This window comes from Crinia signifera, chromosome 9, assembly GCF_055691185.1.
Source record: "Crinia signifera chromosome 9, ASM5569118v1, whole genome shotgun sequence".
Taxonomy (NCBI): Eukaryota; Metazoa; Chordata; class Amphibia; order Anura; family Myobatrachidae; genus Crinia; species Crinia signifera.
The window spans coordinates 31,162,194-31,183,091 of NC_139225.1; the positions used below are offsets into that span (position 1 = coordinate 31,162,194).

The following is a 20,898-nucleotide window of genomic DNA, read 5'->3' on the forward strand; positions in this document are numbered from 1 at the left end:
ATACACTGTAATTAATATTTCAGTTTGATCACACCCCACCCAAATCTAACTCACTCTGCACATGTTGCATCGGCCCCAACTGCAACGCAGCATGGTTTTGTCCATTTGCTAAAATGTGCCCTGACATCAGGTCTGAATTAGGCCCATTATCCTATGCATGCTTCCTTCTCCGACAATGCAGGGCACAAATGCACCCCCCACCCGGATGCGTCGTGCCTGGTAATTGTTCCCCCGTTCCCAAAAGCAAAACTCACCAGGCACTACAAGGGTTCCACTCACCCTGAATGGTAAAGGGGTCATTCAATCCCTGAGTTTTGCATGCAATGTTGATAAAGAAGAAGAACGCCAGCTGTGGTGCATCACATACCTCTTCTGTTTCCAGGTGCTCCTTCTCCAACCTGGACTGGATGTGCTGGAAGCGGGTTATTAGTTCTTGGTGGAACAGTGGCTCTGACCGAACTTCAGACACCTGCAGAGAGACATAAGGTCACAGTTTTTAAAAAGTTCATAATGCGCTAATTCGCTCATCTGGCCTCCAATATGGCATCTACAGTATGGACAACATCCATATCTTCCTCTCCTCGCCTGGTCCTCACCTACTGTGCCATCTGATCCTGTGGACCATGTCCTTCCGATTGAGCGCCTGAAAAATGTCTGTGGACTGGATGGCACAGTGCTAAGCTGGTTCCAATCATTTCTCACTGGCAGGTCACCGAGAGATTCATCTGGTGTATACTCTTCTTCATCAGTGCCACTGCCATGCGGTGTCCAACAAGGTTCTAGATTATCCCCCATGATTTTTGCAGTGTACATGCTGCCACTGGGTGAAATAATAAGCGCCATGGCCTGGTTCTACCACTGCTATGCACAGGATACACAACTGGACTTGCCCTTGTAAAAATCAGTCTAGTCTGACGTTTATTTGTACCGAAGGGGAGAAAAATAGGATTTATGGTCTTACCTTGATAAATCCCTTTCTTTGAGTCCATAGGGGGCACAGGAGTTCACGCTGGGTATGAGAGGTGAGGTAGCAGAGCGTGCACCAAAGGGTTACAAAAATGTACCCAGCATGCTCCCTGCCTCCCTTCTCCCTCATAACCCGCCCCCTGACCCTGGGTCACCAGTTTCGTTAGCAAGCCCAAGGTAGGAGCAGAGCCAGAGAAGAAGGAAGAGCAAACGCACACCCACATAGCATACAGGCCCTAAAGCCATGGAACTTTCCTACATAGGAAGCCCCGCTACCAGGTGCGTCTGGGAGGGCGTCCTGTGCCCCCTATGGACTCAAAGAAAGGGATTTATCAAGGTAAGACCATAAATCCTATTTTCTTTATCGTCCACTAGGGGGCACAGGAGTTCACGCTGGGACGTCCTAAAGCTGTCCCCTCACGGGTGGGGGACGCTCCTGGACTGCGGAAAGCACATGTCTACCAAACTGTGCATTAGCCGATGCAAAGGTATCAAATGCATAAAACTTGATAAAGGTCTGGGAAGCGGACCAAGTAGCCGCCTTACAGAGCTGTTCAGCCGAGGCGCCTCGATTAGCGGCCCAGGATGTACCCACAGACCTGGTAGAATGTGCAGTAATCCCCTTCGGGGGAGTAATCAGTGTGGAAAGATACGCTTGGCGAACCACTGATCTGAGCCATCTCGCCAAGGACTGTTTGGAAGCGGGCCAGCTCCTCTTATTGGCCCCATAAAGCACAAACAGTGAACCCGACTTACAAGTTGACTTAGTCCTGCGAAGATAAATCTGCAACGCACGGACTACATCAAGAGAAGCTTCAGCTTCAGAAGAACCTGGAAAAGAAGGCACCACTATTTCCTGGTTAAGGTGAAACTCAGACACCACCTTTGGATGAAAAATCCAGTTTGGTACAAAGAACCGCCCTGTCCGGGTGAAATACCAGAAAAGACGGTTTCCATGATAATGCACTCATGTCAGACCCCCTTCGTGCTGAGGAAATAGCCAACAAGAAGCCACCTTCCAGGATAGCCATTTCAGATCCACCTCCTCCAGAGGCTCGAAAGGAGACGATTGAAGTGCCCGGAAAACCTCTAAAGAGGGACCCCTCAACAGCCAGCCCGTCAAAGCCAGGCGACTCAAGTCCGGGTGTCGGAATGGCCCCTGTGAAATTAGGTCTGGACGCAGAGGTAGACTCAGAGGAGAGGCTACCAACAGGTTCCATAGATCCGCGTACCAACCTCGACGGGGCCAATCTGGGGCCACTAGGATCATCATTCCTCCCTCCTTCCTGAACTTCCACAGAAGGCGAAGTAGGAGTTGAAACAGGGAGAATGCGTACACTATCTTGCCGACTTAAAAAGTCTGCCTCAACATTGAGAACCCCTGGGATGAAGTTTGCAGAGATTGCAGAAATCTGCTTCTCCGCCCACATGAATATCTTGGAGACTTCTTTTATCGCTCCTTTGCTGCATGTCCCGCCCTGCCTGTTGATAAAGGCCACGGGCGTGGTGCTGTCGGACCGGATCTTTACAGGGCACCCTCGGATGAGGGACCCCAACTTCTGAAGAGCCAGAAGGATTGCTCTCAATTCCAGGAGATTGATCGGAAGGTGACTCTCCTGAGCCGTCCAGCGACCCTGAAAAGATTGAGAATTGCCAACCGCTTCCCAGCCCCGTAGGCTGGCATCCGTGGTAAGCAAGACTCAGGTTGGAATCCAAAACGGTCGGCCCTGAGACAAGTTGTCTGTCTTTAACCACCATGTGAGAGACAGGCGAACCTTCGGGGGCAGTGTGATCAATTGACTCCTTTGACGAGTATGATCTCCTGTCCACTGGCTGAGAGTGTAAAGCCAAAGTGGGCGCGAGTGAAACTGTGTATACTCTACCATGTTGAAGACACCACCATACACTTGTGTACTGAGACCCTTCTGTGACCTATAAGGGAATGAATCTTCCTCTGAAGGGAGTGGATCTTATCCTCTGGAAGATATACTCTCTACAACCGAGTGCCCAGCCGAGCTCCCAAGTGAAGTGTCCTTTGGGAAGGAGTAAGAAACGATTTCTTCCAGGTTATCCTTCAACCATGAGATAACAGAAGTGTAATCACGACCTGCAAATGACTCCGTAGAAGGTCTGGGGACTTTCCAAAATCAGTGGGCCGTCCAGGTATGGAATCATCCGAACCCCCAGCCGGTGCAGGTGTGCAGCCCTGACCGCCATCACCTTGGTGAACACCCTGGGAGCCGTAGATAGACCAAAAGGTAGCGCCCTGAACTGGAAGTGTTCGACCCGGAGGGCGAACCTCAAAGTGCTGATGTTCCTGTCGGATGGGGATGTGAAGTATATCTAGCGAGGCCATGAAGTCCCCTGGCTCCAGTGAGAGAATGATCGAACGCCGGGACTCCATGCGAAACTTCGGCACTCGCAGAAAAATAGTGAGCGACTTCAGATTCAGGATAGGACGGTGAGAACCATCCAGTTTGTGAATCAAGAATAGGGTGGAGAAGAACCCCTGACCCCTCTGCTCCTGAGGAACTGGAACAATGACGTTCGAGTCCAAAAGAGAGCAGATGGAAAGCTGTAGCACTTGTAGTTTCGCTGGGTCCTTTGGAAGACCCGTGCAAAAATAACACTGAGGAGGGGGGAACCGGAATGTCAGGGCATAGCCCCTGTAGACCACCTCCCTGACCTGTCTGGTAGCCCAGGGCTGCTTGGTGCAGGGCTTGGCTCCCTTAGTGGATGAGGAAAATCTAGAGGAAGGACTAGTGCCGTCAGACAAACCTCTCTCCACCTTGCCCGCCCACTCAGACACTGCCTTGGCCACCCATGACGCGGCAAGCGTGGTACACCTAATGGCCCCTGCCTGTGAAAAGCAGTCCTGAGGAAATTCTCAGAGGGGTCCTTCAAAGATGAAGAATTCGGAATGGGCAGTACTGAAGCGCGAGCTAATCGCGCAACATGATCATCCGCCAGGGGAGGATTTTCCCACTTAGCCCTCTCTGTGGGAGGAACAGGTTATAAAGTAGTAAGTTGCTTGGAAAGCCGGAACCTTCTAAACGGTTGAGACCACGCAGTCTCCAATAAATCCTCCATGAGGGCCGAAGGCGGGAGCTGGGCCGATACTTTCTTAAGACGCTTAAAAAGCAGGTCTTTACTTTTAGGGGCAGGAGCCTCATCCTCCCTCTGGAGGACTGCCTTAACCTCCTGCATCAGAGACTCTACCTCCACTGAGGACAAAGTGTCATCGGCCCCTGCGGATTCCGCCACTGAGCTGGAATCAGAATCGGAACGCGGAGAACCCGCATCGGGACTCTGCTGCCTACACTGCCTCCTGGAATCCCTGCCCGCCCAAGTAGCCGTCAACCCCTGCACAGATTGTGCAAAGGATTGCCACCCAGGGGGCTCTACATAAGCAGGAGCTGCCCCAACACTGGTGCTGGCCACTGCCACAGGGGGCATGGGCACAGGGGGCAGGGGCGCAGGAGGTAAGGAGTTGACAAGCGGTCAATATGTCAATACCTGAGTCAAGGTCGAAGCCCAGGCCGGTTCCTGCTGTGAAGGCAGCAGAAGATCTGCTTCAAGGGCCAAACACCTGGAACAGATATCCTCCTCCTGCCGAGAGAGTATGTCCACACATACCCTACAGGTACGCTGCATTGGAGATGGAGTCTCCTTGCCAGGTTTCGCCTTAGGCATACTGCCCATGATAAAAGACAAAAAACACCAGCAGTTACGACACTGACACCCAAGCAACACACTTGCAGCCTTACCCACAAAGCTTTAGCAAAGCCATTTGGTATGGGCAGATAAACTCAACAATTCAGCAAGCTGAAAAGGAGACACCTTATATTCAAAGCCAATACTATGAATGGTGACAGTGTTTCAAACTTTCATCTCTTCCAATGATATTGGCAGGAAGACAGCATCAGTGTACCAGCCGCAGGAGAGGATAAATACCACAAACACCAGGCTCCAGAAGCAGGGTGTGGGGGAGAATCACAGCAGCCTCCATCTCTAAACCCAGCAAGTGCCAGAATGGCTGCTGATTAGGACCTTAATGAGGAGCTGGGACACCTGGGGCAAAAATATATATATAATTGTTTTTTTTTTTTTTTTTTTTTTGGATTGTGGGAGGAAACCCACTCAAGTACGGGGAGAATATACAAACTCCGCACAGTTAGGACCATGGTGGGAATCGAACCCAGGACCTCAGTGCTGTGAGGCAGTAATGCTAACCATTACACCCTCCGTACTCCTACAGCACCTGGTGTTCCTATGTGGTCACCCACTCAAGTACTTACCAGGCCCAATATACAGCATTAGCTGTAGATCCCAGGCTGTCTTCAAGCTTCCAATGATATTGGAAAGAAGACATCAGCAAAGCTCAACAATCCAGCCAGCAGCAGGAGAGGAGAAATACCACACACACACACACACCAGGCTCCAGGAGCAGGGTGTGGGGGAGAATCCCAGCAGCCTCTGTCTCTAAACCCAGCAAGTGCCAGAATGGCTGCTGATTAGGACCTTAACGAGGAGCTGGGACACCTGGGGCAATCCTACATCACCTGGTGTTCCTATGTGGTCACCCACTCAAGTACTAACCAGGCCCAATATACAGCATTAGCTGTAGATCCCAGGCTGTCTTCAAGCTTCCAATGATATTGGAAAGAAGACATCAGCAAAGCTCAACAATCCAGCCAGCAGCAGGAGAGGAGAAATACTACACACACATCAGGCTTCCAGGAGCAGGGTGTGGGGGAGAATCCCAGCAGCCTCTGTCTCTAAACCCAGCAAGTGCCAGAATGGCTGCTGATTAGGACCTTAACGAGGAGCTGGGACACCTGGGGCAATCAGAGAGCAAGCCTCAGCACTTCCCCAGGGGTGGGGGAGGGACTAACCTACAGCACCTGGTGTTCCTATGTGGTCTCCCACTCAAGTACTAACCAGGCCCAATATACAACATTCCAATGTGTATGGCTGTAGGTTCCCAGGCTGTCTAACCTCCCCCTCAGGCATCAACCCCCGGGACATAGCCTGACTAATTGTCCCTGGTGATCTAGTGATAGGGTGGAGCAGTCCAGACCCCCACTGTCTGATCGCTGCTAGACGCGGCTCCCTGCAAGCAGGGAACCGCCGCTTACCTGCCCGGGGACGGAGTGCAGCATGCGGGAGCCTCCGAGAGAGGGTCCCGCGACGGAAGTCCCCAGCCCAGTCGCCAGCGCTGCCGTCGCCGCCGCCGAGTGATGGAGCTGCGCTGCTGGTGATTCACTAAAAGAGCACCCGCCGCAGCAGCTCTAACCCATGGCTGTTCTAACAGCCGCGATAATGGTGCTGCTCTCTCCTTGGCACCAAAGAAAAAACTGGTGACCCAGGGTCAGGGGGCGGGTTATGAGGGAGAAGGGAGGCAGGGAGCATGCTGGGTACATTTTTGTAACCCTTTGGTGCACGCTCTGCTACCTCACCTCTCATACCCAGCGTGAACTCCTGTGCCCCCTAGTGGACGATAAAGAAAGTCATTCGATGGTCAGAGATGTGTTCATGTACCCCCCCCCTCGTGCTAACGAGAACATTCGGGCAGTAGTTACTCCTCGCATCCAATCCAATGGCCTCATCTTTTCCATTCTCCCATCACATCCTATCTGTGTAAGTCCCCGCTGCACTCCATCCTAAATGGTAACATCACCTCCTTGAAAAAGCTGCTCTGTGCAGTGAAGCGCGTTGGCCCAGGCTCCTAACTGCCCACCACAAAACGCTGCCCTCCACTGCCACCTATTTCCACTGAAAACCGTTTGGAGATTTCTACTTGTATACCATCACCGGCCATACCAACCTGGAGTGAGGCACTCACCTCTTGAAGGCGGGCCGCCTATCTGGTACCCACCCAGGGTCCTTCAGCGGACACTCAACTACTATTCCCTATCCAAATTGGGAGGATCGCTACCCCCTATTATAATTGGAAGAAGAAAAACTACATTTGAGTACCGCCACGGCCAGTTTTTCCATCTGCTCCTCAATTTAAACGGTTATCCATTGGACTGTGGACTCAATATCAGGTGATATCACTTTAACAAGTGGACGCAGCTATTTTCAACATCCCTGCCATTCCCCCTTCCCCTATCTTTTATACTGTGTACCATATTACTGTGCACATTGTTTTTTATGTTTATTATAGCATGCTATTTGTTTAATTAAAATATTATTTTTATATTCCTCACTCTGTCATCAATGAGCGCAGTCTACCATCTTTTCTTGCTTTTTCTATAGGGATTGACACCCCCTTTTTTTGACAGCTGCTAGCGTGAGCCACTCATACAGGCGCCCCTACAGTTACCTAGGTAACTGACCCCCAATTTTTTCCATGGTAACATCACTGTTCAAGTACCCAAAATGACTCTCTCAACCACAATCCAAAAAAAAGTCATCAACAAACCCCCACCCCTTAATACATCTCAATGCTGGTCTCTAAATACTGTCCCGCGGGCCCTATTAGACCTTTAACCATCTCCCATTTCCCACCTACAAGACTTCTCCCGTGCTGCTGCTGCACAATAACGGAATTCCCTAGAAAATCCGATTCTCCCAGTAATTCAAATCTCTCAATAGGGCAGATGTATTATCGTGCCCATAACGATTGTAAAATAATGGGTCCCGCTTCTCCTGCATAACGAGGAGAAGCAGGCACCCATTACAGGCTAATGCATTAACCTCCCCCTTGCTGAGAGCCGTTATGTCCAGTGTCCATGGCTCTCCTGTTCGGTGGCCCAGTCAGCACTGCACATTCGCATAAAAACAAAAAAACCTTCTTTCCCCCCCGGCCAGCTCACTGATCATGCGCGAGATCTCGACCCACCAGTAGGGCTAGCGTTGTCCCCACAATTGGAATCGGACAATGCTTGCCCAGGGCATATTAACCCCCAGGTGGCTGTTAATACATTGCCCCGGTCACTAATTGCTGGGGAGATTGAAGAGGACGTTAGGTGCGCTGATGACGCATTTAAAAAAGCATTATCCCCCAGTTAACTCGCATTAAGTGCAGCATATGCACTTAATGCGAGTTCATACATCTGCCCCAATGTTCCCTGACTAGTTCCCCTGACTAGTTCTTTACCAGATCCTCTCATCCTCACCCAACTGCCCCTAAGTCACACTCGCTCCTCTAATCTGAACTCTACCCTTTTAACACTAGTACGTAAATGCACCGGCCAATCAGCTCCCAGCTGACATTTTTCAAAACCAGCCTGTAACATGGCAGTTCTTGTATATTAAAGTAGTCTGCAGCGGATTGCAGAGAGTACCACCGTGACCCGCTGGCACTGAAATCCCTATTCAATTCTTTGGAGCTGCAATGTGCTGGTATGATCTACAGCAGTGGTTCTCAACCCTTGGTCCTCAACAGTGCACACTTTCCAGGTCACCCGGCAGGTGCACAGGTGCACTAATTATTCACCGACACATTTATAAAGATCACAGGTGGAGCTAATTATTTCACCTGTGATTCTGTGTGGAGACCTGGAAAACGTGCACTGTTGGGGGTACTTGAGGACCCAGGTTGCGAACCACTGATCTACAGGTTTCTTTCCACAGAAATCTCTGCTGGAGAGGGTTCTGAATGATGCCTCTCCGCCTCCCTACAGCTTGTGCATGTGTTGGCTGACAGCTAGGTTATAAAACTTGAAGTCCTCTCTTTGCAAAGGACAGCTTTTATCAGGGGAGCGGTCCCGAGCTCCAAGTATTCATGCACACAGTGTTAATACACATCAGTATTCATGAGCTAAGGGGCATAGACAATGCAATACATGATACATCCTATGTCTTATCTACATTGTATGTTCCAATTTTCTACAGGGTCCGTTTTCCTCTCTGTCTGGCCCTGTAGTTCCTTACAGATCCGTTAAAATAAGAACTTGGGGGCAAATTCAGATCTGTTCGTTATGGGCTGAATTCGTCCCCATTGGTCGGGGTTTGCGCATGCCCAAACACCGGGAGCAAAGAGCTTTGGCGAGTTTCACACTCGCCGCGCCGCTTGCTCCATAGTGGGGGAGAAGGGGGCGGGCATGGGGCGTCCCCATATTAAATGCTGGGCGTTCCCCTGTGAACACAGGAGTGTCGATGCCTGCTTGGGGCAGGCGGATGACGTCACATGACGTCAGCATCCGCTCTGAATTCGGAGGATAGCGGTCGCTAGAAAAGTCAGTCCTTGAGGCCACATGCGTGTAGAAAGCAGTCACAGTTTCCAGACCACCCAGCAGGTCACGTGTTCCAGTTCGCCAAATGACTCGTTTTCCAGAGCACATTGGTGAAGTATTGTAAATAGCCGGCAGGCATTTGCCTAAATGAAGCAACCAATTACAGCGCTAATATATTTCGGGAACTCTACGGGCCAAGACCTTTAATCTGGTATATGAGTGCCCTGCGCAGACAATGGCCTTCTAGAACCATGCCACTCACACAAGTTGTCATTTTGCTTGATATATATATACATTCAAATCAACAATAACGTACATGATCATCACCAATCCAAGACACCCACCTCATCGCCCTCATGGGGCTGGAAATCAAACCGTGCTGGGGGGCAGAAGGCATCACTGCGCATCTCCATCATCTTATTCTTGTCGGCCAGAGCATCTAGGTTGTCCACTGCCCCTTCAATGGCCTGAAGGCATTGCTGTCTTGAGGCCTGGATGCGCTCCTCAGCCTGCAAGTAAACCCGCAGCGTCTTCCCCACAGACAGGTGGAAGCCGAGGTCGCAGCACTGTCAAGAAGAGGGAAATCGCACATTACTGAGGCACAAACATCGGGGCGATGAACGATAAGAGGACGATCTTCTTACATCGATGAGGTCGCTGACGTCATGTATGTAGTAGTTATTGAGGTTGGAGTTCACGGTGTTCAGGTTAATGAGATACTCGTTCCGGGCCTTGGTGCACTTCTGACTATTCTCCAAGTATTTCTTCAACCTCTGGAAACACAAAGAGAACATCAGGGAGGAGAACCTGGAACATAATTACCAATATGCCCCCAGGCACATTACCAAAGGGATACGGTCATTGGGTCACCAGCAAGTTGGTCGACACCATTAGGTCGACATGCATTAGGTCGACAGTCAAAAGGTGGACATGGGGTTTTTCACTGCTTTTTGAGATGACATGTGCTGACAGGCGGTATTTCATGCCCTACCATCCACTAGGGCGTGGATGGTAGGGAGAGCGCAGCGAGCCCAAAGCATGCCGAGCGCATCAAGCCATGCGAGGGGACGCAGTGCACTTTAACCTGTGTCCATGTCGACTGTGTCGACATTCGGTTAAAAAAACTGGAAAAAACCATGTCGACCTTTTGACTGTTGAACTAACCCATTTCGACCTAATGACCCTGTCGATCTAATGACCCGGTTGACCAAACCCATGTAGACCTTCCTGCATGTCGACCAAACCCACGTCGACCTTCCTGCATGTCGACCTAAATGCATGTTGACCTAAGGACTGTCTAACAACTTGATGGTGACCAACTGATCCACACCCTTACCAAACCCCAAATAAATGCACGGGGAACCCACAGTTCTTATGTACCAATGTGTTGTCGAGTCCTGTTTCCTCAGCTCTTTATTAAACCATGATGGCAAGGGACAGTGGGGGAGATATGTCAAGCCTTGGAAAAAGATAAAGTGGAACCAATCAGATGCTGACATTTTTAAACACTGCCTGTCACGCATCAGTTTAGAGCTTATTGGCTGTTAAAATGAAGAGATAAAGTTCCTAACTGACATGTTACAGGCTGAGCTTGAAAAATGGCAGCAACTGATTGGTTGGAAAAGTGTAGAGAGAAAAAGTATCTTTTTCCAACAAAAATGGTGGGCGTGCCCATAGAAACGCTGGGCGGGACCACCGTGCTGCTCAGGGTGGGCAGCTGATGCCACATGACTTCAGTGCCCGCCCCCAATTCGTGGAACAACATGCAGGCGAAAAGTAGCTCCTGAGCTACCTCTCATCTGCAAACAGAGGAAAAGTCATTGCGCGACCATCAAATCATTTTTCCACTGGGCATTAGACAGGGCAGCATTAACCTACTGGCTGGGCTGCAAATACACACAGCCTAGCGAGCAGGTCTGAATTACTCCAGTGTTCATTCTAGCACCCTGCATCTTCCAAGACCCATGCAGTTCCTCCTCCCTGTATGGGGTGTCGCTCTCTGCTGTTGTGCTGCTAGCACAGTGTGGACTGTATTTCAGACCAGATCTGTGCTAGAAGCAGACTATAAGGATATCGAATTTACAAAAAATTACCTTTTCCACAAGTCTCTCAGTCTTCTTCAGCGAGCTGCGCCTTTGCCCCCGCTCAGCCACCGGCGAGCTGGCAGTTTGCTCAGTAACTTTTCCTGTGCGCTTTTCTTCCTGCTTCTCTGCCTCCTTCAGCTTGTGCTCAGAGTTCAGACAGTCGTTGTGGTACAGCTGGTAGGTCTTCATGGCCTGCGGATACAGACACAGAGAGTCTGAGGAGCTGAGAGTGCCAACATCAGGAGAGGAGGGTCTGCCAACACACAGTCAAAGGGTATGAGGGGCCCTGCTCACAAGCTTACAATCTACAGGGAAAAAGCTATTGATACACAAGGATAGATATTCTGTATTGCATGAAGTCCACCAGAATGCAAAGGTTCCTGGTGTGCTGTATGATACGGTGACCCAGCAGTTTGGCCAGGGGTCAGGAGGATGGAAAGTGTGAAAACAGTGGATGTGTGGACTGTACAGTGGGGATGTGATTAGATAGGAACGGTATATGAAGGTTTATGACCGCACTTATAAGCTGGTATTTTGCCATTTTTTTACCGTTTTAAAGCAGTAATAGGTGCGGTCTGACAGGTGCAGAGTGAATTTATCATTTACAAAAATCTGGTATTTGGAAACGGTAAAAAAGCAGGGTTCTACCCGTTTCAGACCAGTTTTTTTGCAGTCTAAACGGGTCTTAAACGGTACCCAGGCAGCAGTGAGCACTATTGGTCCCGCTCTGTGCATATCTAATGAGCGGGACCCAGCGCAGTGCATATTTAATGAGCGGGTCCTTGCCCCCTGCACGGAGGGCATAGGGTGTAAGCTCATCAAGGTGGGTAATTAAGGTACAAAAACTGTAAAATTAGAGGGACAAAGGGCATTGAAATGGTAAAATACCATTTCACATATGCAGTGTGAAAGGGGTTTTAAGCTGTCTTTTGAAACGTTTAAAAATACCGGGTCAATGCCGTTTTTGCGGTCTGAGAGCAGCATAAGTGGCTGGTTCTGGAATTTGATAAGCTTGCCTGAAGAGGTGAGTTTTCAGGGAACGCTTATAGGTTTGGAGACTGAGGAGAGTCTTATTGTGCTTGGGAGGGCATTCCACAGAGTGGTTGCAGGACGTAGAAAGTCCTGCAGTTGGGAATGGGAGTGAGTAATGAGTGTGGATGAGAGACGCAGATCATGGGAGGAGCGAAGCGGTCGGGTTGGAAGATATTTTGAGATAAGAGAAGATGTGTATGTTGGTGTAGTTTGGTTTATGGCTATGTGTGAGTAAAAGGATTTTGTATTGAATATGGTAGAATACAGGTAACCAATAAAGTGACTGACAGAGTAGCTTTGCAGACGATGAACATCTGGCTAGGAAGATTAGCCTCGCAGCTGCATTCACGATGGACTGTAGTGGTGAGAGTCAGTATTGGGGAAGGCCAATAAGGAGACTATTGCAATAATCAATGTGTGAGATGATGAGAGCATGATTAGAGTTTTTGCAGTGTCTTTTGTAAAGTAAGGACCAATTTTTAATATGTCTTTTAGGTGCATGTGGCATGATTAAATGTGGGGAACAAAGGAAAGGCCGCTATAAAGTTGGTAATTTAGGAAGTTGGGATAAATGTTGAATGTGAAACCAAAAACGAATACATACAGATGCCCAGTGGCCAGAAGACCGACCGTGGCATTCCGATAAGCCAAATTCCAAGAGAGGCTTGGTAAGTATACTTCCCTACCCCCCCCCCCCCCCCCCCTACATGATGCCTACAAGCCTCAGCTCCCTGCCCCTTAACCTTCCCTGTTAGTGCATAACCCTGATACCCCCATAACCCTTCCTGGATGAAGCCTAACCCTAACACCCCTCCCCTCCAGTGCTTAAATCTAACCCCCACCACCCCCATCCCCTTCCCCAAAGGTCTAACTCCAAGTCCCTGGCATACTTATAAATCGGGATGCTGGCGGTTGGGTTTCCAGTGTGTCGGCATTTCCACTGATGACGGGATTTCAGTGCAGGTGTTGTGGCTGCTGGTTGGGATTCCGGCACCAGGATTTCGCATCCCATACACACACACACACACACACATGTGAGAGTGATTATTACTTTGCTGACTCTGCACTTCCACGGTGACCTGGGTGATACTTCATAATGCTGCACATGCTAGGATTCCGGAACTATTGCTGGATTTAGAACTTCTTCTTTACAGCAGTGCGCAGTTTCCTCTTTCCATCGCGCTGATAAATCTGTTATGCAATGCAAACGCTGAAGCCGGCAGAGTCAGGAGCAGTAATCACTGGACGGGCAGATAGGGGACACACCTCTGCTTTACTGTTCCAGGGGCAGTGTAGGAATGATCTATATTCATCTCGTATACTTTATTTCTTCATATTTATTTTACACATACAACAAGGTACAGAAGAGAAAAAAGGGAGTAACACAAGACCGCACACAGGGCAAGGGGGTACACAGACGCCATACGTTTGTAATTCATTTGATAATGTTGAAAACAGTTTCAACACTTCTGCATTCTTTGCCGGCTTTTAGATCTGGAGGTCAGACTCTTAAGGCCCCCATACATTAGTCTGACTTGTCCTAGGGACAAGTCGGACCTGATTTCCCCTGCAGCTCCCCGGGACTTGATGTGCCAAGGTTTGCATATGATAAATCGCATGTACTTATCATATGCAATCCCCGAGGAGCTGCAGGAGGATGGGATGGTAGTGAAATAAATGTGATTTTTAGGGACTGTAGCTGCAGCACGTAGAAGTCAGGGAGCCGTGCAAGGGACGGCAGCGGGATGCCGGCTAATTGAGAGCCGAGCAGGGAGAGGCTACATAGGGACCCGGGCAGGATGGAGCTGTGTTGCGGTGGGGTGACAGCGGGAGGCGAGCATGGAGAACTTGACGACATGACGCTGGCTGCCGGGCAGCGCCGCAGTGGCGGGAGCCGGGAGGAACAGATAACGTGGAAAAAAAATCGCCCATAGAGATGACTAGCAAGCCATTGATTGGCTGAGAGCTCTCTCAGCCAATTGCTGATTGGCTGAGAGAGGTCTCAGCCAATCAATGGCTTCCTCGTCATCTCTATGGGCGTATTTTTTTTTTTTAAGTTATCTGTTTCTCCCGGCTCCCGCCGCTGTGGCGCTGTCATCATGTCTTCAAGTTCTCCCTGCTCGCCTCCCGCTGTCACCCCACCGCAACAGCTTCCTCCAGCCCGGCGCCATATGCAGCCTCCCCCTACTTGGCTCTCTATAGCCGGCATCCCCCGCCCGCTGCTTTCCCCCTGCACGGCTCCCTGGCTGGACTGCACATAAGATTTGGCAAATCTTATGTGCAGCCCGTCCGACCTCCCGACCCCGATCCGATGCACACGGGACCGCGTATCGGATCGGAGGGGATGTCTACAAGTGCGATTTGGGCCGATTTCACTGCCCGATTCATCCAAAACGGGTGAAATCATTCCCATTCGCATAGTGTATGGGGGCCTTAAATGCAAATATTTGCAAACTTCTGCATAGCGTAATTCTACCATTGTAATGTAATCCTATTGGTCACCCGACGTCTGTACTCACCCCTTGCAACTCCGACACTAACTTCATTAAATCCTCCTGTTGCTGGGACCCAATGTCTTTACTCTGAGTGAGAAGAGAACACGGAGACACAAAGGGTTAAGCAGAACTCTCTGCAAATAGATATGTAAATACTTATGTAAATATAGCCGCACACAGCGTCGCAGATTCAAATCCAGTTTTAAAAAAACCCTATTTGTGACGAGAATAACGATGTAGATTTAGATTGCAGAAGACAAGACAACAAAGTTTAAAAAAAAGACAGAGAGGTGAGAGAGACTGAGGGGTGTATTTACTAAGATGAGAGTTCTATTGAAGATGGGAAGTTGCTATGGCTAACCAATCAGATTCCATTGATTATCTTCCAGAATGTGCTAAATAAATAAGTAGATTCGGATTGGTTGCCCAGTGACCGGTTCTGGCATTGGCTTGTGCATTCACACTTGCCGAAGCGGGTAGTGAAGCAGCAGCAGGGGCCATGCTGCCGAGTGCTAACGAATCCCCAAAACAGTCCTGCATGTAGTGCCACTGCCGACAGAGGACGTCGCTGTTGAACGGCGTATCGTCAGCGAAATACTGGCTACACACAACACCTTGTACCCAATATTCTGCTCCGATACGTCAGATCAGACAACAAAGCATCTAGTGTGTGCCCAGCTTATCTGCCAGTGTTTCCCGGTGGGCGGAGTCTGGCAGTGTTTCGGTTGACAAGTTGAGTCCCCTATTTGAATTCCGGACTGTGCTGCAGGCCCCACCCCTGGATCTACCACTTCTTAAATGGAGCGCACAGCCTACAGACCTTATTTTTGCAAATGTGTGCGCACCAGTTTTATTATTTTTAGCTAGAGATGAGTAATCATCTCAGGGATATGGATTCACACCACAATATGGGTATAGCACACAGCTGCCCGTTAGGCACTGAGGGCCTAATTCAGGTTGGTTTGCAAAAGCAAACGCCTTCTTTATTGGACAAAACCATGTGCATGCCCTGCAGGTGGGGCAGATGTAACATGTGCGGAGAGAGTTACATTTGGGTGGGGTGTGTTCAAACTGAAATCTAAATTGCAGTGCAAAAATAAAGCAGCCAGTATTTACTCTGCTCAGAAACAAAATAACTCACTCAAATCTAAGTCTCTGATGTCACATCAGCCTCATCTGCAGCGCAGCATGGTTTTATCCATTAAAAGGAGTTTACTTTTGCAAACTGACCTGAATCGCCCCCCAACTGTTGTGTTTGTAGAGGCAAGCTCCAGTCTGACCTTTTTTGTGAGGCGGGTGATGTCCTCTCCAATATGCGTGAAGCGCGGGATGACGTGCGAGGTGTACACATCATTGAGTGCGGCGTGGTCTTTGCTTTCTTGCCGCGTGTGGTTTAGGATCATGTACCAGCAGTTCACAGGTGACAGGAGGTGCTGTTCCTTCCTAAACAAGGAAAACACGACGTAACAAGGATTACTGACATAGCTGATAATTAAATGAGTCCTACACAAGCCAGAGGATTGAGCGTAGACCAATAGAAAGCCAGGAATAAGTAATAATGACACAGGAGTGAAACGCGCCGGTAGGAAAGTCACCTGAAGCTGTGGTGTTCCTTGGAGTTGCGGATTTTGGCGGAGAAGCGATCACATAGTTTCTCCAGGCTGCGGGAATACTCCAGGTTTATCTCCGCCTTCCTGCGCAGGAACTCGCTCATGTCCTGCAGTAACTGCTGGCGGAAGTCCACCTGCGCATCGATGCATTTTACCTGCTCAATCAGCTGACTGCGGATCTCTGGGGGGGAGAGACAGAGGGAATGGGTCACCATGACAACTAATTTGCAGGACAGACCTTTGTTTGTTCCTAACACGTTTAAATTCCAATGTTGTACAGTACTTGTTTTTACTAATAATTCTGGGAGACGTACAACAAAACCTCATTATATTCAGCGCACTTCCAGGCAGACGCCAATAGGGAGCTGTACTGACGCGCTATCAAAGGCTTACCGGGAATTCTAGTGTCCGACAGGGAGAGCTATCAGAAAACTTAGTGACCCAACCCACCCACAACTGGTAAATGACAGTACGAGACATGCGGCTTGTAAGACGTGGTCCTAAAGTTGGTGAATTGAGTGGATATAGGGTGACACAACTGGCTGTGAATCATGTCACTGTGGCAGGCCTGCTGCAAAATGATGCAAACCTTATACAGGTTGAGTATCCCTTATATGAAATGCTCAGGACCACGAGCATTTGGATAAGGGATTATTCCGAATTTCAGAATTTTTTTCTTTTACATACTCACCTGGTCCCCTGGCAGTCACCCGATGTCCACAGTGTCATCGATGTCCCCTGCGGTCCAAAGCGGCCGTCGGATTTGTCTTCAGCGGCATCCCCAGTCTCAAGGATGCACTGCACATGTGCGCTGGTGATGTCACCAGCGCTCCCGCACAATGCATCCTTGGGACTGGGGATGCCGCTGAAGATGACTCCGATGGTTGCTGTGGGCACCAGGGGACAATGGGAGTATGAAAACAGGTGCGGGGGCGAAATATTCAGAAAACCGGTTTTGGTATATGCTGATAAGGGATGTTCAACCTGTATATAATTGGGTATGGGTTATAGAGTCGACTGCTGCAGATCATCAGGGATTAGGTCAACACCTAAATAGGTTGACATGGCTAAGGTCGACAGGATCAGAAGTTCGACACAAGCATTTGATCAACAACATGCATTTGTCCCAATTTTTTGTTGACCATGTCGACCTATTTCAGGTGTCTACCTAAGCCATGTCGACCTTTAGTGGTCGACCAAATGTATGTCGACTTTCACAGTGACCGTATCCCATATATTTTAGGGGATACGTGTCCCCCACAGTATAACATCCTGTTCCTTGTTGTCACAGTAAAATCTATGTTATTTTTGTCCTACATGTCATGGGGCTACTTCTATACATGTACGGCATGTAAATTATACTGCAAATGGTCATCTGTTTAGATCGTCTCTGTTTGATGATCACAGACATTTATAAATAAATTATCTCTATTTAGATCCCCTAGCATGTATGGTTTGGTTTCTTCCACATATTTCTTATTCTTTATTTCTATGGCGCCACAAGGGTTCTGCAGCGCCTAACAAAATACATACGCAAATACGCAACACAAGAAAACCATAGCTTACAGCACAAAGCAACGCAGGAGAAGTACATGGTATATGAACATTACTGCATCGGGGACATGACATAAGAGCATTAGGGAGGCCGAAGCCAAGGGTCAGGAGACGTTGTGGGGAGTATGAAGTAGAGAGAAAAAGAAAGAAAAAGAAAGAAAGAAAGAAAAAGAGAAAGAAAAAGAAAGAAAAAGAATGAAAGAGAAAGAAAAAGAAAAAGAAAGAAAAAGAAAGAGAAGGAAAAAGAAAAAGAAAGAGAAGGAAAAAGAATGAAAGAGAAAGAAAAAGAAAGAGAAAGAAAGAAAGAAAAAGAATGAAAGTGAAAGAAAAAGAAAGTAAAAAAAGAAAGTAAAAAAAAAGAGAAAGAAAAAGTAAAAAAAAGGAAGAAGAACAGAAAATAAAGGAAAAAGAGAAAAAGTCTGAAATGAGAAAGGGAAAAAAGACAGATAAAGAAAGAAAGAGCCGGAAAGATGGGAAAGAAATAAAAAGATAAAGAAAGAAAGAAAGAAAGAAAGAAAGAAAGAAAGAAAGGAAGGAAGGAAGGAAGGAAGATATTCTTATTCATTACAAACATATCAATCAGATCTAAATGCACGGGGAAGTATACACATTCAATCTGGACTACATAGTATAGGTCTGTACTACAAATAGAAAATTAATCGCATTTTGTGCACAGTCTATTTTTCTATTCGATTTCGACTATATAGAAACACCATGTAAACAGGGCATTAAGGCTATAGTGCATCGTTAACAAAACGCACTCCTGCACATCGTTACAACCCTCTCCCTCGTCCAGCATGTCCGGACAAGGGAGGTCATCATTAACGATGGCCTTGCTGCAGCGGCAGTGCAGCCATCGCTCCCTCACCATGGTCACCCCCCTGTGTATATACACACACTTGCCGATGAAGGTCCCCCCTGCCGCCAATATCGGCTGAAAGCTAAACGGCGGTAACATTCTGTTTAGAAAAACTTCTAGTAAACAAAAAACACCCAAGTGACCAATCACGCTGCATGTTCTGCGCATTACTCTGTATCTCTGTTCCGCACACAGATAACTGCGCAGACATACAAGGGCATTGTAAGAGTTGGCTTCCACTAAAGGTGTGTACACACGGTCAGATGTGCCTTAAGATGCGATCCACGATCAGATCGGATCGCAAGGCACATCCGATTTGCATACAATCTTGACTATATAGTGCAGATCTGCACTATATAGTCAAGGCAGCCAAGACTTTCTGGCTTACGATACGTGAACGCGCATCGGGATCGGATCGGGATCGCAAGGGTTAAAACCCTTGCGATCTGCTTCCGATCCGATGCTGACTATATCGTCAACATCGGAAAGGAAATCGGACCGTGTGTACACAGCATTACACTCGGCATCTACTGGAATCATTACAGAGATTACTGCAGCCTCCGGCCGCACCAGTTACTCTGACATTATCAAGTCTCCTGTACTTAACCAACATTATTATTATTATAAAGTCCCATGTACTATAACAAGCTGAAGCTTGTGCTACAATGGTATCATCTGACAGATTTGCCAGGGATTCTTATTCTTCGTAATAAAGGCCCAAATACAGAAATGCCTCGGATGGGCCTCCTTTCATAGTACGGCTCGCAGGGTAACGCTGATCTGTAGAGTCGTGTTACCCTGCAGGGTAAGACTCAGCCTCTTTCGCTTCCTTGCACAGCAACGCTACTGCCAGGAGATGACAGCACTCGCTGTGTGTAACAAAGGGTCCTGTCACAGCAATCCCCCCTCCCGACCAGGCCATCAGCGCCTGCTGTGCTGGCCACATATGCCTGGAGAGGGCCAGCTAGCCACTTACAGACTTTTTCGCTTCTAAAATTGTCCTATGACAGACATTTAGGGGTAAATTTACTAAGTTGGGAGTTCTATTGAAGAATTACCCGTTTCCCATAGCAACCAATCAGATTCTACTTATTAATTTATTTAGCACCTTTTGAAAGATAATACATAGAATCTGATTGGTTGCTATGTGAAACATCCCATCTCCAATCTTAGTAAATTTAACCCAACGTACCCAGTTATCAAAGTATAGATATTAAAATTCTATGTATTATAAACTAAAAATATATTAAAAATCAAGTGCAGGTTTGTTTTGACCCAGAAATTCCCACCACAGAACCGCCCCCCAATCCCTGGATCACCGTGGTTCCACTGCCCCCACCACCATTCACAGCAGTGACCAGGTGGCAGGCTCGGGGATGTTCAGGGCGGCTCCGGGGGACTCACGCGCCCGAATTCCCGAGTACTCTCGAGAAGCCCCTGATGCAAGCGCCTGCTCACTGCTGAAAATGACGGCAGCGGTAGCAGCAGGGGAAGCTCGGCAATCAGGCAGTAGGGACTGGCTGGAGCCTGGTGAGCACGTGGGGGGAAGAAATAGGGGGGTGGTAATGCGCCATTGCTGCACAGGTGGAGGCACCACTAACACACACCTCTTTATTGATGGTACGCCCGGAAATCAAGACACCAAAAAAATTTGAAAAACCCAAGTTGACTTTTTTCTGTGCTGATCTTTTCCATGTTGACGTTCTGTTTGTGTCGATCTTTTGTCAATGTTGACTGTGTGAAAGTCGACCTAATGACTGTTGACTAGACATTGGGCCTGATTCACAAATGATCGCATGGCTGCAAATTATCGATAGACTGCACGTGCGTACGGCTCGTAGTACACATGCGCAAGGCAATCCTGCAATAAAATCCAGCTACTTTTTTTTTTTGATCGCTGAGGGGAAGTCATGTGACGTCAGCTCCGGCCCGATCAGCCTGATGCTATCGTAGCCGCTGAGAAAGTCCTGGGATACGCACACACTGGGAAATCATTCCATGGTCAGTGATTGTGAATGTATTTGCAGCGAATGGATATTTACGCAAGCTGTACTATGCAATTTGCACGTTTGCAAGGGGCGGGATTTCACTCTGGCGGGCGGTGTATACATGACC

The 20,898-nt window shown here is 48.5% G+C and overlaps 1 protein-coding gene across 3 annotated transcripts in view; it reads right to left on the reverse strand.

The window, feature by feature from the left end:
• Window positions 1-20,898, reverse strand: part of ARHGAP4 (Rho GTPase activating protein 4) — a 120,820-nt gene that overhangs the window by 40,876 nt on the left and 59,046 nt on the right. For 2 of the 3 annotated variants that reach the window (XM_083158686.1, XM_083158687.1), the window contains exons 2-8: window positions 16,356-16,551; window positions 16,041-16,203; window positions 14,785-14,847; window positions 11,243-11,425; window positions 9,794-9,922; window positions 9,494-9,715; window positions 368-469 (exon numbers count right to left, since the gene is read on the reverse strand). In XM_083158686.1, the coding sequence (XP_083014812.1) occupies window positions 368-469; window positions 9,494-9,715; window positions 9,794-9,922; window positions 11,243-11,425; window positions 14,785-14,847; window positions 16,041-16,203; window positions 16,356-16,551 (1,058 nt within the window). Of the gene's footprint in view, window positions 1-367; window positions 470-9,493; window positions 9,716-9,793; window positions 9,923-11,242; window positions 11,426-14,784; window positions 14,850-16,040; window positions 16,204-16,355; window positions 16,552-20,898 lie in introns of those variants that run through there. The other variant, XM_083158688.1, reaches the window with a different exon arrangement.